We start from the raw sequence: 21796 nt of genomic DNA, 5'->3' as shown, positions 1-21796 counted from the left end.
TTGCCTGTTAATGCGTTTTCCTATTTTGCGTACATTATTAGCGTGGCCATGAATGACACAGGTTCGCCAACCTTAAAGAGAGAAATTTCCCATTGGTCTTTACTTTAGAGATATCCCTCGTACAAGGAAGAAGAGTGAGTATTAGCCAACTCAGAATAATAGAAATAGTAATCTAGGCAGGCAGCTTTCAAGGAATTCAAATTTGCATAAATTTCAGACCAAAGTAAGCTGCTTAAAACAAAAACCTGTCCTGTACAGGGAGCTGAATTCAGAGAGCATTGGTCTGTGTGCAATAGCTGACCACAACTTCTGATCAGAATTTGTGACTGTTAGCCTCCCCCTCTCAGCGAAATGGAGAAACATTCATTCACTTAGCCAATTAAGGTTTGGACTCATGGAAATAGTGGTGGCCCTTATGCACAAGGTTGGACATTAATCTACATCAGAGGCTCAAACCAATAGTGAACTCTGGTTTACCTGAATTGCCTCATGTCTCAACCTAAATTTGGTCACTGTTTTACAATTACACTGACAGTAAGTGTAATAATCCATGGAAGGCTCCATGGATGGAACCTTGTGCTCCGTCCAGGTCCATAACATGTGGTATATGGTTTCAAGCTAGTTCAAGTCCCTATGGTTGTTTACTGATCAGATTTTCTCTCACAGTATGAATATACTGAAGTTCTGTGACTGCACCAAAGTGGATGGTAGGTTGAGTCCAAAAACCAGAAGTAATCCTGCGCCATGTTTGCCCTCAACAAAAATTGTTTGCTAATGATGAAGCACCACTGAATGGATACAATAAATACATATTGGATTTTACACATCCTGACCCCTTAGGGGAAAACACCCGCCATATGCCACCCCTCCATTCCTAGCCCTGATACGCTTTACCAGAGGTCATTTTCAAAACCTTGGTAAAAGCCATCTGTCAGCCGTGATCTTGCCTCAGTCAGGATGTCACCGATGCAAATGCCACATTACATTCGCATCAGTATACTCCTACCTAAAGAACTCATAAAAATAAACAAAACACATCTCATCAAGTCTTGAACAAGACTGACTTGACAATACCTGAAGGAACTGATCTACCTACCCAAGAGTATGTAAAGTGAGTTCAACACACAACAATAAACTATACTAAAACAAAATGTAGAACAAAACAGAAATGAAAATGAATTACAAAAACATAAAACAGGGATAAAGGGAAAACTGGTGGGATGAACAAAACTAAATCTTATTGTACAGCTTTCAGTGACATATGAATAGCAGGTGAAGAGCCTGTGGCTGCCAAGTAAAATGATAACTGGCTCTGCCTATAATTGTGCACCCCCTAAAAGATAGTAATAAATCACTTGTTCATATATCTGACTGCCTTTGAGTACAGGTATCTCATAAGAGTGCACCAGCAAATCCATATAGATCAATTGTAGATAACAATTATATAATACAAATAGAGCATATTATACCGTATATAAAGTATTCTTTTAAAAACAAAGATTCATTAGATATTGCTGAAGTAGCAATTTAAACAATTTCTAACTTCCAATACAAAGTGAACATTGACTTAGCTTGCTCTCAGAATTTATTGCATATTTAAAATTGTTTTCAAATTTAGGCAAGAACAATTTGAAAAGTTGTTGCAGAAATAGTTCCTGCTGGAACTATTTGCAGTAGTCATCTGTGCTAGAGAGCCAGGAAATAAGGATCCTTGGGTGTTGTGTATAGAGTCCTAGGGCATATGCATAAAAATAATATTCTTTGGGCGCTCTCTCGACCTAGCAGGATGTTATTTCTAATAAGGTTGAGATTTTAAATAATCTATTGAATAATTTACTGCTGGATGATGTTGTGACCAATTAACTTTGTATCATCTGTGAGTCTGAGGAAGTTGCTGCTTTTCACTCTGATGTTTTATCTGTGGAAATTATAGAGGCAGAAATACATCAGGTAATTTGCAGTTCTGGTAATAATAAAGCCCTGGGTTTCAATGGAATCACAGTGGAGCTCCTTGTCCATTCAGCCAGAATTTGTTTGTACTTTGACTAGAATTTTCAATAGGATGCTGTTTGCTGGCTATTTCCCTGTTTTCTGAAAAAAAAGTGTTCTTAAATTGTTGTTTAAAGTTGGTGACAGAGACCCCACAGTGAGTTCCTCTTACAGGTGTTTAGTGCTCCTGCCAATTGTTGGAAAGGTTTTGAATCTTCAAATTACTTATAGACTGAATTTTAGAAAGTTCAGTATGATTAGGATGGTTTTTGCTCATGCAGGGGCAGGGAAGATGCTAATCTTAGATAATAAGCATTGTTTCTTCTAGTCAGTCTGAGTATGTCTTAGGTATTTTTTTGGACATATCAAGGGTATTTAACAATTTTTGGTTATCCTCTGACCTGTTTTAGCTGCAGAAGAGTAATTACTCTTAAGAGTAAGTACATAGACTGAACTGAATGTGTTGTATAGTTATTTCAGCAACTGAGACATTGTTCTTCAAGATGACATCTCAGAAGTAGGAAAAATGCTATCCAAGGAGCTATCCATGCTGTAGGTTGTCCAAGGAGTAGTGTTTTAGGACCCCTACTCTGGATTGTTGAATTCAATTCTTTGCTACAGTTGAGGTTATCCAGTGGATGCCACTCATCATGTATGCAGATGATGGGCTATTGCTGGTTAAAGGAGATTTGAGGAGTGAGATTGAATTCAGAGTAGTCCAGGTTTGCAAGATACTCCAGTTGTGGAGTTGGCAACATAAGATGTTTAGCCCAGAGAAAACAATGATGATGTTGCTCAATGTTAGACTAGCTGTTACATGACGACCTCATGTATCAATGGCAGGTCATCAAATTAAATATGTCCAGCTGCAGAAGTACCTAGATGTTATCCTTGATGAGAATATTCAATTCAAGGAACATTTTCAATGTGCTGCCAAAAAGGCTTGCTCTGCTTTCTTCAGTGTTCAGAGAACAGTTCATCCAGATTGGGGGCTTAATTTTAGAACCATGTGTGATGTATATTACAGCATATGTGAAGCTGTCTGTTGCACATGTCTAGGCTCATTAAATGAGGTACAAACATCGTAAGAATATTTTGTTGAGAGCCCAGCATTCCTATTGTTCTGTGATTGGTGCCTATAGGACCATTTCTCAAGAGGCAGTCCGTATTATTTCTGGTATTAAGCTCATTGATATCCTTGCAACTGAGCGCCAATTACATTTTGATGCCAGTAACGAAAGCCAACTTACTCTGGGCACAAAAAAGAAATAAATGACCAAAGTCATATGACTTGCGAGAGAGAGAAATATGCAGGTATTTAGATAGATTTCCACCAGCATATTATGCAGTTTCTTTCTGGACATGGTGAGTTTCAAGATAGGTTGGCCAGATTTGGTTTGATTAATTCAGGCTTGTATTCGGAGTGTAGGCCATTGATGATGTGCGCCGTGTCTAATATGTCCCCAGGTACGAATCTGAACATACCAAAGTAGATAGAGAGCTTGTGAGGATCAGTTCTGATTTTGATCTGCAAGTTAATTGGAAAACTGAAAGGGAATGGAACATAGTTTTTGAATTTCCTTAGGTGCCTGCCTAGATGCTTACTCTAAGATAGGTCTTTGGCATCAAGCCCTGATTAGCTTAATCTTTGCTGTTAGGATGAGAATGGATGTGTGAAGAACTCTGTGATGGAGCTGTTGGGTGAGAGGGTTTAGACAATGACCTTGCTCCCAAAAGCAGACCAGAGCAGAGAGAGCTATGTTATGTCTTCATTAGAAGCTTATTAAATTTGTGAATTTTTTCTTAATTTTTAAGTAAATCAAGAAGACTTTGAGTAAATTGAATTGTAGGAGAAAATTTCCATTGTTGAGATCAACATTTGTTTTGTAGGTACAAACAAAACAAGGATATATTTAAAAGATTATCATAAATGTTATTTCTGAAAATTACATTAATTATATTTTAATTAGTTTACATAGTTTCATGGAATTTGTATAATTTAAAGACCTCTCTCATTGCACTTTTATTATTAAAATGTTTGATCTAATAACATCTGCTTTGTAAGAAAAAATTCAGTTATATTTAATAAAAAATTTTACTTGTGGTGTTTACAGACTCAATCAAGTAATTAGCTGAGCCCATAGTCTAATTGAAGTTAGGTATAGGAAGAGTTTTTAGGTGAAACCTTCAGTGTTAGAGGAAGATGTGGGGATCACGGTTATGCAAATCAGTTAATTTTATAGTTGTGGGTTGTAAGTTACAGTACGTGGTCATGGTTGGAAGAAACCATCCATAGGCGATAGTAAATTGTGTAAATACAGTGATGGAAATGTCTGCCGAGGCGTTTGCATTGGTGGCATCCTGACAAAGGTCAAACTGATGACTGCAAAGTTTTTAGAGGGTTTTGAGGGTCTAAAAGACAACCTATGGTAAAGGTCATCAGAGCTGCCAACAGAGGGGGTGTTGTGGCAGCCGGGATTGTCACAAGGCAGGTATTTTCCCCTATTGGGTCAGGTAGTAGTAGTTTCTAGCAAAAAGAGAGTTCCTATTAAATTTATTTTCCCTAAATATAACAGCACGCATAATCAGCTTGTACTATATTATTTTTTAAGGATTATGTCAATAATAATTTTAACAGTTAAAACATTCATCAAGAAGAATGTGATGTCTATTTTATATGTCAAATAAACAACTAGAAACTTTTATCTGCTTCACTGCAAATTAAAAATGCAGATTAACTCATAAAACATCTTCAATAATCGTTATCATGCAGTGTGTGTGAAGTAAGTGTATACTATAGGACCTAAATTCATTAACATTGTTTTCAGACTTTCTCACAATAGGCTCACTTTGAAAGACACATTCCCTTTAATTTATCAGAATTTATTAAAAAAAATTAAAACAAAAAATTGGTTGACTGGAACTTAACCACGTACAGAGATTGAAACAAATAATTGTTATATAATGTCACATTATATATAAAGTTGTATTTTTTGGAAAGTGATTTTTGTACAACAGATAATTACACCTTTTTAATGCAAATGGCTTTTTTTTTATTTTATACACTATAACTTATTTTGGTTACAAATTTGGTTTACAGTGATAATCTAAATATTATTACCATAACATCATAAATCAAGAAAATCATAAATAATAGTTAAAAATACAAATTGGAATTCAGTACATGCGAATTCAAATTTATAACAAGTTGATGTTAATGGAATTAGTTTAAAATTAAACAAATCAAAAGATGATGAAATAGCTTTAAGAAGACAACATCCTTTTCACAATTGTAAGTTTTTAAGTTAAAATGAAAAGTTTGTTCATTTCCTTTTTAACTTGATGAAACACCAACAATTCCCGACACCACAAAAACAACTTTGAAGTTGTTGACCTTTGTAAAAAAGTTTAATTCCAACGTAAAACAAGTTTAAAATTAAATTGCAGTTCTTTATAAAATACATTGATAATATTATTCTTATTCTATTGGTTTTGTCATTAATAAATTTGAAAAGGTTTATATTAAAAGAATTATCATAAATTTCATTTCTGAAAATTACATTAATTATATTTTAATTAGTTTACATAGTTCCATGAAATTTTTATAATTTAAAGACCTCTATCATGCATTTTTATTACTAAAATATTTGATCTAATAACAGTTGTTATTTTTTTTCTTATAAACCAACTGGTTTGTAAGAAAAAAAATCAGTTATATTTAATAAACTGGAAACTTAATTCTTTTTGTTTAATGCATAAATTAGTAATAATGATTTAATAAAGTAATCATATGTTAGATACCCACTTGTTTATATAGTAAAACTGAACTTAATGGACATAGTTATTCAACAGGCAACTATTTTATTAATTTTGTGATCCATAAGACCAACATAAACGCTTCTTCCCTATTTAATTTCCAATGAATGAATGCGCTCATTTTAACACAGATTTTGTCAATACAAAATTTTAAATAATTGATTTATTAGATATTTTAAATATGTTAGTCATATGTAATGACAACTACTAACATAATTATAAGCTTAAATAATGACTTATAAATTTCTCTCCCCCTATAGTTTGAAAATATTAATATTATTCCATGTTATAAAATAACATGATACATTGATCGCTACTTATACTAAAATAATGTAAAAATATTTTTCTTATATATAACATTTAACATAAAAAATATCTTTTTCTAAATCTTATTTATATAACTATGATTTACAGTTTTTAGGTGTGGGAAAGGGTTACAGTGGATTGGTTGGTCCTCCAGGGCCTCCAGGAATATGTTCTTGCAACTTAACTCAGATGTTACATTCATTTACATTACCAGATATGATCCCAGGACCTCCAGGAATAGCAGGTGTAGATGGAAAAGCGGGACCACCAGGAACATCTGTAAGTTATTTCCTAAAATCTGATTATTAAGTAGTTTATAAATCCTTTTATAATTTTTCTCATCTTAATATAAAGACTGTTTGCACAAACTTTATATTTTGTTTATTTTATCCTTGGCTTTAAAAACCAAATTGTTAATTAAAATAACTTGTTGAAACAAATAACCCCTAAATTGAAAGATTTGGGTTCAGTTTTGGCTAGGTCAGGAAAATTTATAGAGAAAACTTTAGTGCAACTAATTACTTATTAATTGATGTAACTTGTAAAGAAAAAGTTTAGAAGGTAAGACAAATAATAATTGAATTAAAAATTTAATTTTCTTATTTGAATTAGTACAAGCTGTTAATATGAAGATAGAAATGCTTCAAACAAAAATGAAAAGTATACTTCTGTGACAATTATTATTTAAATAGGATCTTTGAATTAAACTAAAATAGTGGTCAGGTTAATGTAGATTTCAAGTAAAAGTAGCTGGTCTGAATTCAGTTTATTAAAACCTCAGTTACCCTTTTGTATATCTGCTCAGAGGAAGCATCTACCTCATTAGCTACAAGATAGCTCTATCACAGATATCACAAGGTAGTAAGTATCACAGATGGCGCTATTCAGGATAGAAAAATTGAGGTAAGGAAGGAAGAGAGGGACACAAAAAACAAACGCTGAATTTCTAGTGTTTATGTTAAATAAGGGTTTTATTTTTGTATGTATAAATAATGCATTATACATATATAATTAATATATGTATAAATAAAGCATGTTATATGCTTTGTGTGTGTTTGTATGCATGTGTGTGTGTGTGTGTGTGTGTGTGTGTGTGTGTGCACGCGCACACACACCCACATACACACACACACACACACAAACACATACACATTCAGAATGCAAATCCTAAATAACAATAAGTGCTAATTAGATTCGCCTTTTAAAGGAAACATTCAGTTATTAAATTACATAACGGATAATGTTGCTGCTCTTAGCTTACTTCTCCTACCTACAGGTATCAATAAAATATTTTTATTCAGAAATTATAATTAGTTAATTATTAATTAAATAATTAATTATATGTGAGAACTGAAAGTAATCTCATATAATTAATTATATATAAAATAGAGAATAAATAGAATTTTGGAAGAAACAAAGCTATGAAGAAAGAGTTTATAATTTATATTCATGTATATATTTCAAAATAGCAAACTTAAAACTTGTTGCAATTTCCTGAGCATACAGATTTGGAAATATGCACTCCTTGATTAATAATCATGATAGAAATATTATAATATTGTTACATTTATAAATTTGATTGCCAATAACAAGAATAATTTTTACAAAAATAAGACATTTTAAATAAATATAATCATAATAAATAAAAACTGTTCATTAAATTTTTTGTTATATCTTTAAACATTTTCTGCTTAATAACTATTATATACCATGTTTTGGTAAAGTAATCTAACAGTTTTGCCACATTTAAAAAAAATGAGTAACAATAAGAATGCTATTATTTATATTTCACTGAAGAAAGTACTGACAATTTGCTCCATAAGACCTTTGGAAGAAAATACCATCAGTTTTAAAGTTTTAATATTATTTTATAATTTTAAGTTATTCTTTAACTCAATTATACCCAGTCTACCTACTGTACCAAAAATGAGTGAATTCTGATTATTTCCTTTTTTTAATAATATTAAATATTAATTTTTTGTATTACACATAAGGATGGAAATTCCATTACAATCTAAGCACTTTTACTAATAAATGTTTGGTTTTAATAAAGTTACGTTTATGGTTTTAGTAAAGTAACTATTTATATTTTTGGTTCTGATGCTTAATTTAAATTAAATAATCAACTACTGTGATCATTATCATTTAACCATATTCAATAACTATCAATTTTAAGGGAAACTGCTACAACCATTTTTAACTTAGACGATCTGTGGTAATCATTATTAAATGCGACTTTAACCAATAGCAATTTACCCACACTTAATAAACTTTCGTTTTCAAGATGTTATACCATCTAAAATATCACAGTGTAATAAAAGACTAAAGTATCATATTACCAAGGACTAGAGTTGCATTTAATAGTATTTCTAATTATTATTAGAAGTGAAGTTATTAACTAATATTGTTCCTCCATTCCACTTTATCATTAATAAACAAATAAAACATGATAATTTAATTTAATCAATTTATTATTATTTTTTTTTTTAATTCAAACTGTAATTCATTAATTATCAATATCAGTATTAAAAATTAATACTTACCTAAATAGAGTAATAAAACAGAACTCACCACTGGAGAGATGTCTTTTGGTTATTATATTGTAAAAGGAAACAATAATAAATGTATCTAACAATATTTTTCTTATTTTTAGTTTTCTTTATTTCTCCTTTTTTATTTTAGATATTAGTCTGCAGCAGTGGTGTATTTGTAAATTTTCCAGTACTAAAATGTTTGTATTAACATTCAGATTGCAAGAAGAATATGGTCCTTAGCCATAGAGAGGAGGCTACATGACAGTTTTATTTGATATACATGATTGCACAATCATTGATGAATGTGCGATCACATAATGATCACACATTTATCAAAATGCTCATTCATTTTGATGTTTACTCATACACTGATAAGAATCAAACCTTTTTCATGTCAAATTCTTAATTTTTTCATGAATTGTTTTTTAACGACTTATTTTGTTGCCATTTTCTTACGGATATCCAAAAGCAAGAACCATGTTCTTGTGATCTGGTTTTTATTATTTAAACTGCATTTTTTTTATAAAAATAAGATGTAGACCAGACTTAGTTATAACAAATTTTGTAAGGACAGTTTTTTATTTCTCACGTTCGCAGTACCAAACGGCGTTCAGGCACCAATGCACCCCCACTGTATTGTTTTAATAACAGTTTAACAAGTTTCTATTTTAGAATCTAAGTTATATGTTGAGAATCATAGTTGAAGATCATTTAGGAACCAAAAGACATATTCTACACTTTCAGTTGACACATTTTGACAAATTTTCAATGGTGAGTTTCATTTTATTACTCTAATTATTGTTAATTTTGTAATACTGTTATTGATTGTGTCTATTATATATATATATATATATTAAAAATTTTAGTTTCCTGCCAGAGGTGGATTAATTGTTTTTTCATCAGAAACAAAATTAATTTTCACTAATTGTCATAAACTTCTTTGCTGACTCTTCTTCTGGGTATAATTCAATTATTTCCAAGTTGCTTAATACTTCTAGCCAGTAATTTTCTTATAAAGTGTTTATCATATTTTCATCTTTAAGAACTTTTCTTAATTCTGGTGTTGACTGATAACATGTTCAAAATGTTTTCTGTGACTCTTCATAGCCATCACAACATCTTAGATACAGACCCATTAATCGTTTCAAAAATGAAAAACTCAAATTAAGTGGTAATATTACCCAGAAATACAATGAACATAACATGCAATTGCTGTAAAATGAATTAAACATAATGTTTGCTTTTCTAATGAACACAGCAATCATTAAAGAAACAAAAAGGTAAAAAATGAAATGATTTCTTTTACACATGTATGTTCATCATGGATAATCTTGAAAATCCTAAATAACATTAGTCAATATCAATGAAATAGTCAACAAAAAAAAACTCTTAAATGAAAGTTTTAATCAAATTAAAATCTTATGTTTGCAGATCAGTGTAAAATCACTATTTTTAGTTTAATATTATCAATTTCTACATGCAATATTAAAACTTATTTAATATTCTTGACACAGAATTAGTATGTAAATAGTATAATATGTAATACAACATTTATAATATTAATAAAATAATAATTGCTATTTAGATATGTTTTCTGACATAAATCAGTTTTCTAGTAGTATGTAATTTGTATAATGGAAATTAAGAGTTGGAATGAGAAACCAAACTCTAACAGTTTAAACATTACCTTTGTAACACAATAATATATACACTTTGCTAATGTACCACAGCTTAATTCAGATTGATTTCATACATAGTACTAAGCTGTTTACTGTTGTTCTTGAGCAGCAAAATGTTAATAAATTAGATAATCTTAGATAAACGCCAAATGAATAACTCCTTCTCTTAGTGATCATTGTACTTTTTGTATTTCATTTCATGTTTTATTTCTTTCTTTTTATATAATGAATTATATTTGAAATAAGAGAAAAGAGATGACTAAACATATGTAAGTACTTTTTTGTTTATGTACTAATTCCATATGTATTATTTTCTAATTTAAGTTTTTCAAATAGTTTTCTTGAATTTTTGTAAAATATCCAAGCTACATCACCACACTTCCTTTTTATCAGTGATCATAATAAAAAATAAAAAATACTTTCAGTCTGTATCAAGAATGAATGTTCTTATTTATAAACATTTTTACTGAAATTAGATTGAAAAAACTTAAAATGAATCCATCAAGTAATTTCTTCTATAAAATAAAATATAGTTTTCAGAATCACTTCACCTGGTCCCCAACAATTCATAGATTACTCGTCAGTAACAATTGAACATGTAAAAAAATACAAATGAGTCATTGTGAAAATCTTTTTAATATGTGTTAAAATCTTCTTCCAGCATGAATCAATAGTTTTAAACGTGTACAGTTTTCACTTTTAAAATATTTTCGTAATTTTTTTTCTTTGCAGCATAATTTTATAATATATTACTGTTTTTTTAAATATTTTTTTTCAACCTGGTTAAGAACAAATATTCTCTTCATGTCAATTGAATTTACATAACATTGAAACTTCATGTGTAAGAAAATTTGTATCAGTTTTGTAAAACTATGTAATTTTTTTTTTTTTAACTGGTTTGGAAACAACTTGACTGCAAATACATTCCAAAGAAAATTGTTAAAATTATTATAAAAAATACTGATTTGAAATTAGTCAGTCTATGAGCCCCTGAAAAAAAATTATTACAATACATTAAAAGCTCTGCCAATATGTTTTATGAACATAACAAATATTTATTAGTTAAGTATGAATTTTTTTTATATTTGACTTTTTTGACTGTTAGATGTTGTAAACAATCTGATGTAAGGTGAAATAACGATCTTAAAAACAGAATAAATATTCTCATAAATCACAAGCACAACATGTCATACTTAATAGTGAAAGTTAGGAATAGAGTGGTTTCCCATTGCCACTTTCACTTAGCTTATAATATACAGTTATGTATCAGTATTACAGAGCCACCACAATGGAGATGATATTTGGTTCTAAAGCTACAATTTTGCTCCATCATTACAGTAACTGGATATAAATGAACCTCAAAAATAGTACCTCTGACTTTTCATTTGTATCTCATCTGCTTCACATATGCCACAAGTATAATGTTGGAGATGTTAATATAATATAAATCAATAAATGTGCCAGACACCCACCAGCCCGCACTGCTCAACATGTGGAGTTTTCTACCTGCTGAGCAGGTGGGAAACCCACCTAAAAACATCTCCCCCTTATAACAGCATGCCCCAATACCCGCCTTACCAGCATTACTCAGGACACCTGTATTCACCACGGGCTTCAAGAATGTAGAGGGAGTCCCAAACGGTTCATTAGCAGTAATGACCTGACTATTCAAATAGCCTCCAACCACTTCCCCACACAGACCACCCCTCATCAACTCCTACTCTATGGATCAAGAGCTCCATAAAATGATTAACATACATACATAAGTTACAAACACAACATACATGACTAACTCAGATAACTACAAATGATCCACAGGTTGCTCACAAGCCTGTCATGCTCTCTCTTTTGCTGACTTGGTCCTAATTATGTCCGCAATGCTACTGACAATCCTATTCCAACTGGCATGATCTCACAGCATGAGCTTTACAATATTGTCCACTCGGACCTCCTTGAACATTGCCAGCTCATTTCTCCTCTCTCTCTTTTTCTGTTTAGCCTCCAGAACCACCATAAGGTATTACTTCAGAGGATGAACGAGGATGATATGTATGAATGTATATGAAGTGTAGTCTTGTACAGTCTCAGGTTGACCATTCCTGAGATGTGTGGTTAAGTGTGGTTAATTGAAGCTCAACCACCAAAGAACACCAGTGTCCACAATCTAGTATGGTCTCTTCACCTGCCACACAAAAAGGTCATGTGTTCTTCAGTATCTATTTCACCGCAGTGATAACACTTAGTCCCATTCTTGATAAATATGCTTGTAAGCACTCATGCCAGGACAGAAACTGGATGACTTTGAATCCAACATCACCATCTCGTCTTTGTGTCCATGACTTGACATCTCAAATTAGCCTGTACATCCATCACCCAGTTTCAGCTAAATGCCATCTTTCACGCCTGGCCTCAAATATTTCTTCTTCAGCCACTTTCCAGTCACTGCCATTTGCCACTGCTGCTCTTGCCTTGGCCAGAAATTTAATAGGAGGAATACCTGCTATGACTGATACCGCCTTGGCTCCAGTGGTCCAGTACCCCACAATGACTTGTAGATTCAGCCTCCTTTGCTGTCTTAAGAGTTTTGCTCTATTACAACTGTGCATCAGTGCACCTATCCACACTGATGCCCCATAAAGCACAACCGACAAATAAACATGCACAAGCAATCGCCTCTTTCTCATCTTGGGTCCTCTAACATTGCCTATAAGACTAGTTAGTGCCATCACAGTGTGCTCGCCTTTCTTCACAGACTCGTCTATGTGCCGAGTGAAAGACCTGTTCTTTTCTATCCAAACCCCAAGATACTTAACAGCAGGACTAGGGTAGATTTTGACACCTACGACCTTGAACTTTATTGGCCTCAGCTTCCTTTGGCCCGCCATGACCACCACCTGGGTTTTCCTCAGCCAGTGACAGCCCATTATCCTTTAACCATGCTCTCACTTACTCTACTTCATCTTCAACACTTCTCATCAACTCACCCATCAATCACTTGGGCGAGATCATTGGCATATGCTATAGGGGTCACACCTGCTGGAAAATCTAGCAGAAGAACGCCATCGTATACTTGGTTCCACAGGGTGGGTCCAATAACTGAAACCTATGGAATACCTCTTGCCACCTCTGAATTTCCCATCTTCGAAACACCCTATTACATATCTGTCCTCCACGTACCCCTGGATAATGTGCCATAAGTAGGATCAGATTCACCTTTCTTCTAATTCATTAAAAATAACATCCCACTTAATACTGTTGAATGCATTTCTTTTGTCAAGCAGAATGATGGCAGGGATTCACCTGGTTCTCCACGTTCCTGCTGATGTGGAATTTCATTAGTCTGCTCAAAGCTCCCAGCATAGATCGGCCAGCCCTGAAATACACAGGCCACCTCACATAGACCACTTTCCACCTCCACTTCATCACCTAAACACTTGAGTAGCTACTTCTCAAACAGTTTATCAAAGCTATTAATAAGATATATTGGCTGATAGGCTGTTGGGTCCTCTGCTGCCACAGCCTCTTGCCACAGTGATGTCGAAGTTAGACACCGTCAACATTTGCTTCTGTTTGATCAACTTCATCTCTGTGTAGCGGTTTTGTCCTATTATTGGTTTATTTGGTTTATCAACCCAGGAGTAGTATTATTTTTCTAATCCCAGCCATTTGACTAGTAACTTATCACCTTTACGACAAATAACCTTTTTGATTAGGTAAACGTCTTTATGTTTACTCTTGTTCAGTTCATATTCGTAGAATTTACCTATCAATACTTCACCACAAGTATCAATCAATTCACACATTACCAGTCGGCTTTCGGTATACACAGTATAGATGTTAAAGTTTTCTTAGACCGGCTTTGACAGATAATCTTTGATTAAGAGTGTCTTGTATTGCTTATGCGTATGTAGTCGTCCACTTTGAATTTAGGCCGTTTGATATTAATAAGTCTTACCAAACTGAACTTCCGCAGTACTAGCCCTTCGTTGCCTTTATTAACATCTTTCGGCTTTATTCCTATAGTCTGATGTACTATGTTATATTCATGTACGAGTTTTAGTTGCAAATTCACCCACTTTATGAACCTTGGTCTGTGAACTTTATCCACATTATAGTGTTCATTGCCCAAGACCTATTCTTCACCAACCTTTGAGTGTCATATGACCATAAACTGCACTAAAACCGGCCTATATTATCTGCTACAACAAATGAATCCACATTTAAAAATTGATTACTATAGATTGTGAAGTTAACAACAATGTTGTTTATAATTTTACTGCATGCCAGTTTTTCCAATGGAAAATGGTTGCTGCAATCAATGCCTCTTAAAATAAAATATAAAGTTTTTCTTAAATTATAAATATAAAATTCATTCCTTGACGTTTGTGGCTAAATGATAACACCTTTGTCATTTGTTCAGATGATCCAAGCACATTTTTATTTACTCACTTTAGTTTTTTTTTTCATTGGTAGAAAATTCACTTTATACCTTCATCATAAAAATTAGTAACTGTAACTAACTGTTGATTTTAAGTTGTTAAAAATAAATAAGTTAGCTTGTTACATTAATATATCATTATTTGAATAGGAAAGTTTTATCATGAAAATTAAATTATACAATTCTTATTACAATTAATTGAGAAATATTAAATTTACCATAAATCTATGCAATGATAATACTGTCTCTTTTTTTAGTTGTACCCTTCTATTTCATTCACACCACCTATGATTTGATATCAAATTCCTCTATGTAAGACTCTTTCTTTATTGAATCATTCCTCAATAACAAATAATTTTTTTTTAGATAATAAATACATTTTAGAATAAAGGTACTTATTTATTGTAAAATGTTTTTGGCAAATCCTGTAGCAAAATTCAAAACATAAATTTGAGTTTAATATTGTACTATAAATCTACATTAACATGAATGAAAGTGTCTCTGTTTATAGAGCATCACATCTGGACAGTCCAACTGAATTTCATAAAACATGCATGTCTTGATCTTAGATGGTTTCTAGGAGATGTGTCCAGGAGCCCCAAAAAAGTTCCTTTACTTCATAATGTAGGAACTCTCTGGGGCACAAAATTGGGGAGAGATGGTTTGAAATTCAAAACTACCCGAGTCAGTATTATGTGCAAAATATTCCTTATTGGTTTTTTTTTCATTGAAATTATGGCAGCTTTCAGCCAATTTTAGTATGAAAGTTTTTATGAATTCATAACAATAATTGAAAAAACATAAGAGATGTGAGGAAGAACCCGAGTGAAGCTGCATATGCAGCAAGTATTACATAAATTACAAGTAAAATGGTTAATAATGTTGTTAAGTAAATAAAAAGCAAATTAGTCTTAGTTACTATTTTTATACTTATAAACTAAAGCTAGTTACTTATAAAAGCTAATTACACGTTTTATACTTAGAATTAACACATTTTTTATATACATATTCTTTACATTTTTGTTTAATGTGTATTATACCATTTCAGGAAGAAGAAAGAAGAATCTAGTCAAAAAAAGAAATGAAGAGAGGAAAAGAATTATTAATTAGATTATTCTAAACTGGGCAAAATTTTTTCAGTTTAATTTTTTTCTTATTTGTACATTTTTATTCAGAGGAGCTCTTGAGAAGAAAAAGCAATAAAAACATTTCATGAGCATCACTAATAAAAAGAAGAAAAAAGTTTCAATGATTTAGTTTTGAGTTTGTTATGTTTATTGTGAAGTAAGATTCTTTGGTTATAAAATATAAAATAAATTACAAATGATTGCTATATTTTAATTCACCTTATTCCACAATACCTAACAAACCTTACTTACTACATTTAATTAAATTTTACCATTTAAAATATTTTTTTTTAAATTGTTGTAATAATTTTACAGGGTTTACCTGGACCACCTGGAGAGAGAGGAGCTCCTGGGCCTCCTGGAGACAAAGGAGACAGAGGTGATATTGGACCAAGAGGTCCAGAAGGAATTCAAGGACCTAAAGGTATCCTTATAGTTTTTATTTCAACTTGAATTGAAATTGATTGATTTTTTGAAATGTAATGTTATACAAGCCTACATTTACATACATATGAATACACTTGCAATATCAAAATTTCATGCAGATGTGTTAGTCTTAATACTTCCACTAAAGATATAAGCATTGCAATTATTTTTATGTACTCTTAATTATATATGTAAGTTACCAAATCTTTTGTGTCATATTAGTTGTATGATCTACAGAAGATTATTTTCATGAATGTTTTACTTTAATTTTAAGTTGAAGAATATAAAAGTGTAGTGCTAAAGCACACATAATTAGTTTAATAATAATAATAATAGACAATTAAACTATAAATTAAAACAAACTATAAACTTTAATAATAATAAAAAAATAATTGCTGTCCAAGCTGGTCACAAGTTGGTGTACAGATGTAGACAACAGCAGATGAGATAGCTGAGTTATTCATCTTCTATATATTTCTTGATAGCAGTTCCATTCATTTGCATCTCTTTAAACATTTTTTACTCTTCTTCTGATTCTATAACTGAAGACACAGAGCCTAATTAATGAGTTTTGAAATTGTTTTTCCAAACTTTCATTTCTGCTGACCATTTAGTGAAGAAGTTGAGTTTTATATTTATAACTACGTAAACCTGTGATTTTTTTTGTTAACATTATGATTTATATAGTACATTTGAAGAAAAACTGTAGATATTTTTAAAAATCAAACTGATTCACTCGATTTCCTTAGTTTTTCTGTGGTATCAATATGCCACATCTAGAAAGGTGCTGAGCACTGGTTTTTTCTTAAACAGATCAATTAGAAACTATTTGTGCCACCCAATAGAATGATGGGAAAGAATTTGGTTATTCCATACAAAAAGTGCACATGTGCGCATACACACACAGCAATAAGGTCAGATTGCTGTACAATATCCATTATAAAATAAAGAGAATTTTGGTCAGAAGAGTAAGATTTACCACAAAACAGAAACATTGATAGGCCTGCGACATACCATCCACCATAAAATATTATATATTTGCAAAAAACAACAACTTAATCACCAAACACACTAACAGAAAAACCTAAAAAAAAACTAATACCAATAGTCGACTTTTGAGAATCCCACATATCATTCAGTACATAATTCTACAATTACATCAACAAATAACAAACTCAAAAAAAAAATAAAAACTTAAAAATTTAGCAAAACATAAAACCTAACAACCACAGAATTTATAACAACACCAACTTCACTGCCGTACTGGAATAATGAAAATTTTAAAACATCACACAACTACATTCATAAATATTGTTGCCAACTGCTACAACCCACTATGTCTTTATTGAAACATCATCTTCAAAAACAATCTGTTGGTTAATCATTTCATACTTTTGATTAAATTTATAAATGTATTTTTTTTCAAATCTCACTTTTTTTTTAATTTCCAAAATTTCTAAATTAAATCAGTAATACTATGCTTACAGCAACAAATGGTCGGCCATGTTAGACACACTTCTTTTTCTGTTTCTGTAAACATTATAATGTCTCAAATCATTTTTTAAAAGAACTCTTAGTTTTACCAATATCGATTTTTCTTATATTCATTACATTTAATTTTATATTTTCCCCATAAATCTGCTCCATCATTTTTATTATTATTATTATTCCTTAAATATTTTATAGTATGGTTATTTGGTTTGTAAGCTTTTTTACATTTATTTTTATCCTAAACATTAGTAATTTTTTTCTATTATCTTATTTGTATAATTATGATCTAAGAAAAAACTATTAATAACCTCTGTGTTATTTCTGGTTGAAGTTTTGTAAAACTATCATAGTACTTTTTCTCTGCTTTTTATATACCTTTTCTATATTTTCGCTACTGAAACCATCAAATACTGCTGTTTGTTTTATTACAGCTATACTTTCTTGATTTTGTTTTCATTGTTCCTTGTGTAATGTATAGCTCTAAAAATCATGTTTTTATATGTCCAATTTTTTGTAACCATGGGTGATTAGAATTTACGTGTATTGTAATGCTATTCATTGTGGGTTTTATATAAACTGATGTTTCTATAACTTGTTTAGGTTTTTTCAATCTCAATAGCTGAAAAATGTATTTTCTGTTCTTTTCCATTTTGCATGTAAATGTTAAATTATCATTATAATTACTAAGTTTACTTAAAATTATCAAATGTTCATTATTTATAATTGGATTACATATGACCAAAATATCATCTAGATATCTTATCCATAATAGCACTTGGTGTGTACCCAATATACCATGAACTTATACTATACTACATATTTTCAAAATATTGTATAAAAATCTCCGACATAACTGCAGAAATAGGTGAACCCATGCAAAAACCTTTTGTTTACAAATAACATTTGTTCTCATATTCAAAATAATTTTGGAGATAAATATTCCTTACAATGGTGATCAATGTATTTGTATACTCTGGGGTTTCCTTTAAACTGTTTTTTTTTTTTTTTATATATTTCTATTGTTTTATCAACTGGTATATTATGATATCAAGAATATTTACCATAATAAAATATTATATTTATAAATTTAATCAAAAGTATGAAATGATTAACCAACAGTTTGTTTGTGAAGATGATGTTTTAATTGAAGACATAGTGGGTTGTAGCAGTTGGCACAATGTTTACGAACATAGTTATGTGAAATTTTTAATTTACATTATTCCAGTATGGCAGTGAGGTTGTGTTGTTTAGGATTTATATTTTCTATATTTTTATTTCTTATTTGTTGATGTAATTGTATAGAATTATGTACCGATGATGCAGGATTCTGCAGAAGTCAACTATTGGTATTAGTTTATATAGGTTTTTCTGTAACTGCGTTTGGTGTTTTAAGTTGTTTTTGAGTTTAAATGTACAATGGTCAGTATGTTGATGCAAAAAAAATATATATATATATATAAATATTGCACTTCCAACCAACATTTTTTTTATTTTATGTTGGATATTTTACATAATATATATATATATATTTAAAAATAATTCTTTTAATAACCATACTCCTCAACTTAGATCTATTAAATATAAATTTGTGTGTGTGTGTGCATTCACATGTGTGGTATATATACTGTCAGAAAAGAGTTCCATAGATTCCCTACACAGAAGTGTTTGAAAAGAAAATGTGGTTTATTATAAAAACTATGGATTAGCAAATAAAACAAAGAATTTCTGCGATTGGTAGAAAATCCTGCCTTCTGATCAGTATGTGATCACATGATCAAGATTGCAGCTGCCAACTAAAAAGGAAACAACCTTTAATCCAACACAAAACTTTCATCCCTATATTACCATTATATATATTCAGACAAAAATTGTGAACAATGAGAAAGGGACAGAAAATGCAAAACTTCTTATGATTTTCTTGTAAACCTGGAGAAACCTTATGAAAGAATGTCAAGATAATAGGTACAAAAATTTATGAGAGAACTGCAGGAAAAAATATGTTAGAACTATGAATGTTATATAAGTTGTGAAATTCATATTGTATAATATTATCAAAATAATATCTTTCCCTTTAGGGCAGGGAATGATTACTTTAATCAATGGTGTGCAGTGGATTGAGCCATGGCAATCAGTCAGAATGATTATTATTTTAACCATTATTGTGCCTTCACAATAATGGTTTTGTCAAGGACAAAACCATTATTGGTTTAAAACAAGGACAAAACTCCTGACTGGCTTTGTCCCTTGACAAAGCCAGTCAGGAGTCTCCATTATTGCAATTCTATAATAGAACATGCTGATAAGAATAGAACACAATGCCATCGGTGTAGATAATTAGACCATGGAAAGAATATGTTAAGTATATGGAGCTAACCATCTAACTCTGGCAGTCTTCTGGCAAGTTCAAGTGGCTATCCGAAAATCACTTTATGGTTGAATCCAACAACCGATTGAGGATTTCAGCTTCACTAACTGGGTGTTGTGCCAATAGGAACCACTTGGAAAGATTTAGACTTATAGGCTGTCCCAGTCAGCTTTGTTGTCAACCCTTTTTCATACAGTGCATGCTACCCTGCCTCACCTTCACTGAGACTGTCCTGGTAGCTGACATTAACATTAACATTTTCAGGACCACCAATACTCAAGGTGCCTAATCATGTCTCAAGCAATAATCATAGGAATTTGAGTAAATCTAATAATTTGTTGCTTTTATATAAGATGATAATTGACTAAAGTCAGCAAAAACTTGAGGAATAATGCAAGTTAGTCTGATTCTGTGTCATCATTACTACTTCTTAACAAAAAATAAAAATAAAATAAAATCATGAATAAGTTGTTATGTTCTTATAAACATAATAACTTCTTTGGTTTTATCACACTTTCAGGAGTCAGGAATGTAATACTGAGATGTCTAGTTAAGTAATAATCAGGCCAGAACTTTTAACTATACCATAGTTCACCATATGTGACTTTCGGATAAACATCGGCATCGTTTTTCACACTGACTTCTAATTGTCTTGAACCAATAATCCCATTTATTCTATTAATACTGTATTTGTTACATTAATCAAAATCTAATTTATGCCCTCAAATTCCAGTTCTAGTACTGTAAATCTGGGTGTTTTAACAAATATTGAGGGAGTTTAAGTAATTTTACTGCAAAACTGTTATGGAAACTTGATTATTTGATATTGAATTTCATCAGAATTTAGTATACAAATGATTATTAAAGAACAGTTCATTTAGAGTTACTGTCGAAAAATCGAACCTTATAAGGCTTTGGATGGATGGACTGTAACCCGTTAACACCAGTTCAGTGATTGCTTAATCTTTGTACTCGATTGTGTGTTCTAATTAAAACATCTGACATTCTATTTACACATTTATCTTTGAGTGAATAATCATTTTATCAATATTTTCATTTTGCTAAATATCTTATATAACGAAGCAGTTTCAATAATTAATCTAAGAATTGTAAACCTGCAAGTTGCAACAGGTCATATGGAGTTAATATAATGGACTCCACATCCATTACAAAAGGGGACGTTGTCTAATAAAAAGTTATACGTTTTTATTCAAGCCCATCACATTTTGACAAAAGTCATGATTTTGTTTCACTACTACTGCACGTTAATAAGTAGGAATGACAATCCAGATCCTGTCAGATTTGCATTAAACTTCAGCTCCCTATTGGCTGTATTTGATTACCATATGTAATTAAAGAAAAACAAATGGAATTTATTCAAATTCTTAATGATATTTCAGATTATTTGTAATTTTAAAGGTTTTATCCTTTGACACAGTTTTTGAAATTTGACTGAGGCAAGTATATTTATGGATATACCTGGTCTCCTTGTACTTCATATAAATTAGATATCATTTTGTTCAAATTTAGATTAGATATAGAAAGCAAGTGAAATTTTATTCTTTGATTGTATTTCATATAAGAATTATGGTTTCATTTCATTTTTGTACCTTTATAAGGTGTAG

General features: G+C 31.0%; 1 protein-coding gene across 2 annotated transcripts in view; it reads left to right on the top strand.

Moving 5' to 3' along the window:
- Mp (collagen XV/XVIII-type protein multiplexin) overlaps positions 1-21796 on the top strand; it is a 1718393-nt gene that overhangs the window by 1645184 nt on the left and 51413 nt on the right. For both annotated transcript variants that reach the window (XM_075369827.1, XM_075369826.1), the window contains 2 exons: positions 6220-6390; positions 16205-16313. In XM_075369827.1, the coding sequence (XP_075225942.1) occupies positions 6220-6390; positions 16205-16313 (280 nt within the window). The remainder of the gene's footprint in view (positions 1-6219; positions 6391-16204; positions 16314-21796) is intronic.

Source organism: Lycorma delicatula, chromosome 6, assembly GCF_047948215.1.
Source record: "Lycorma delicatula isolate Av1 chromosome 6, ASM4794821v1, whole genome shotgun sequence".
In the NCBI taxonomy this organism is placed as follows: Eukaryota; Metazoa; Arthropoda; class Insecta; order Hemiptera; family Fulgoridae; genus Lycorma; species Lycorma delicatula.
The sequence above is the reverse complement of the archived record's forward strand: the minus strand, read 5'-3'. Positions and strand labels throughout refer to the sequence as shown.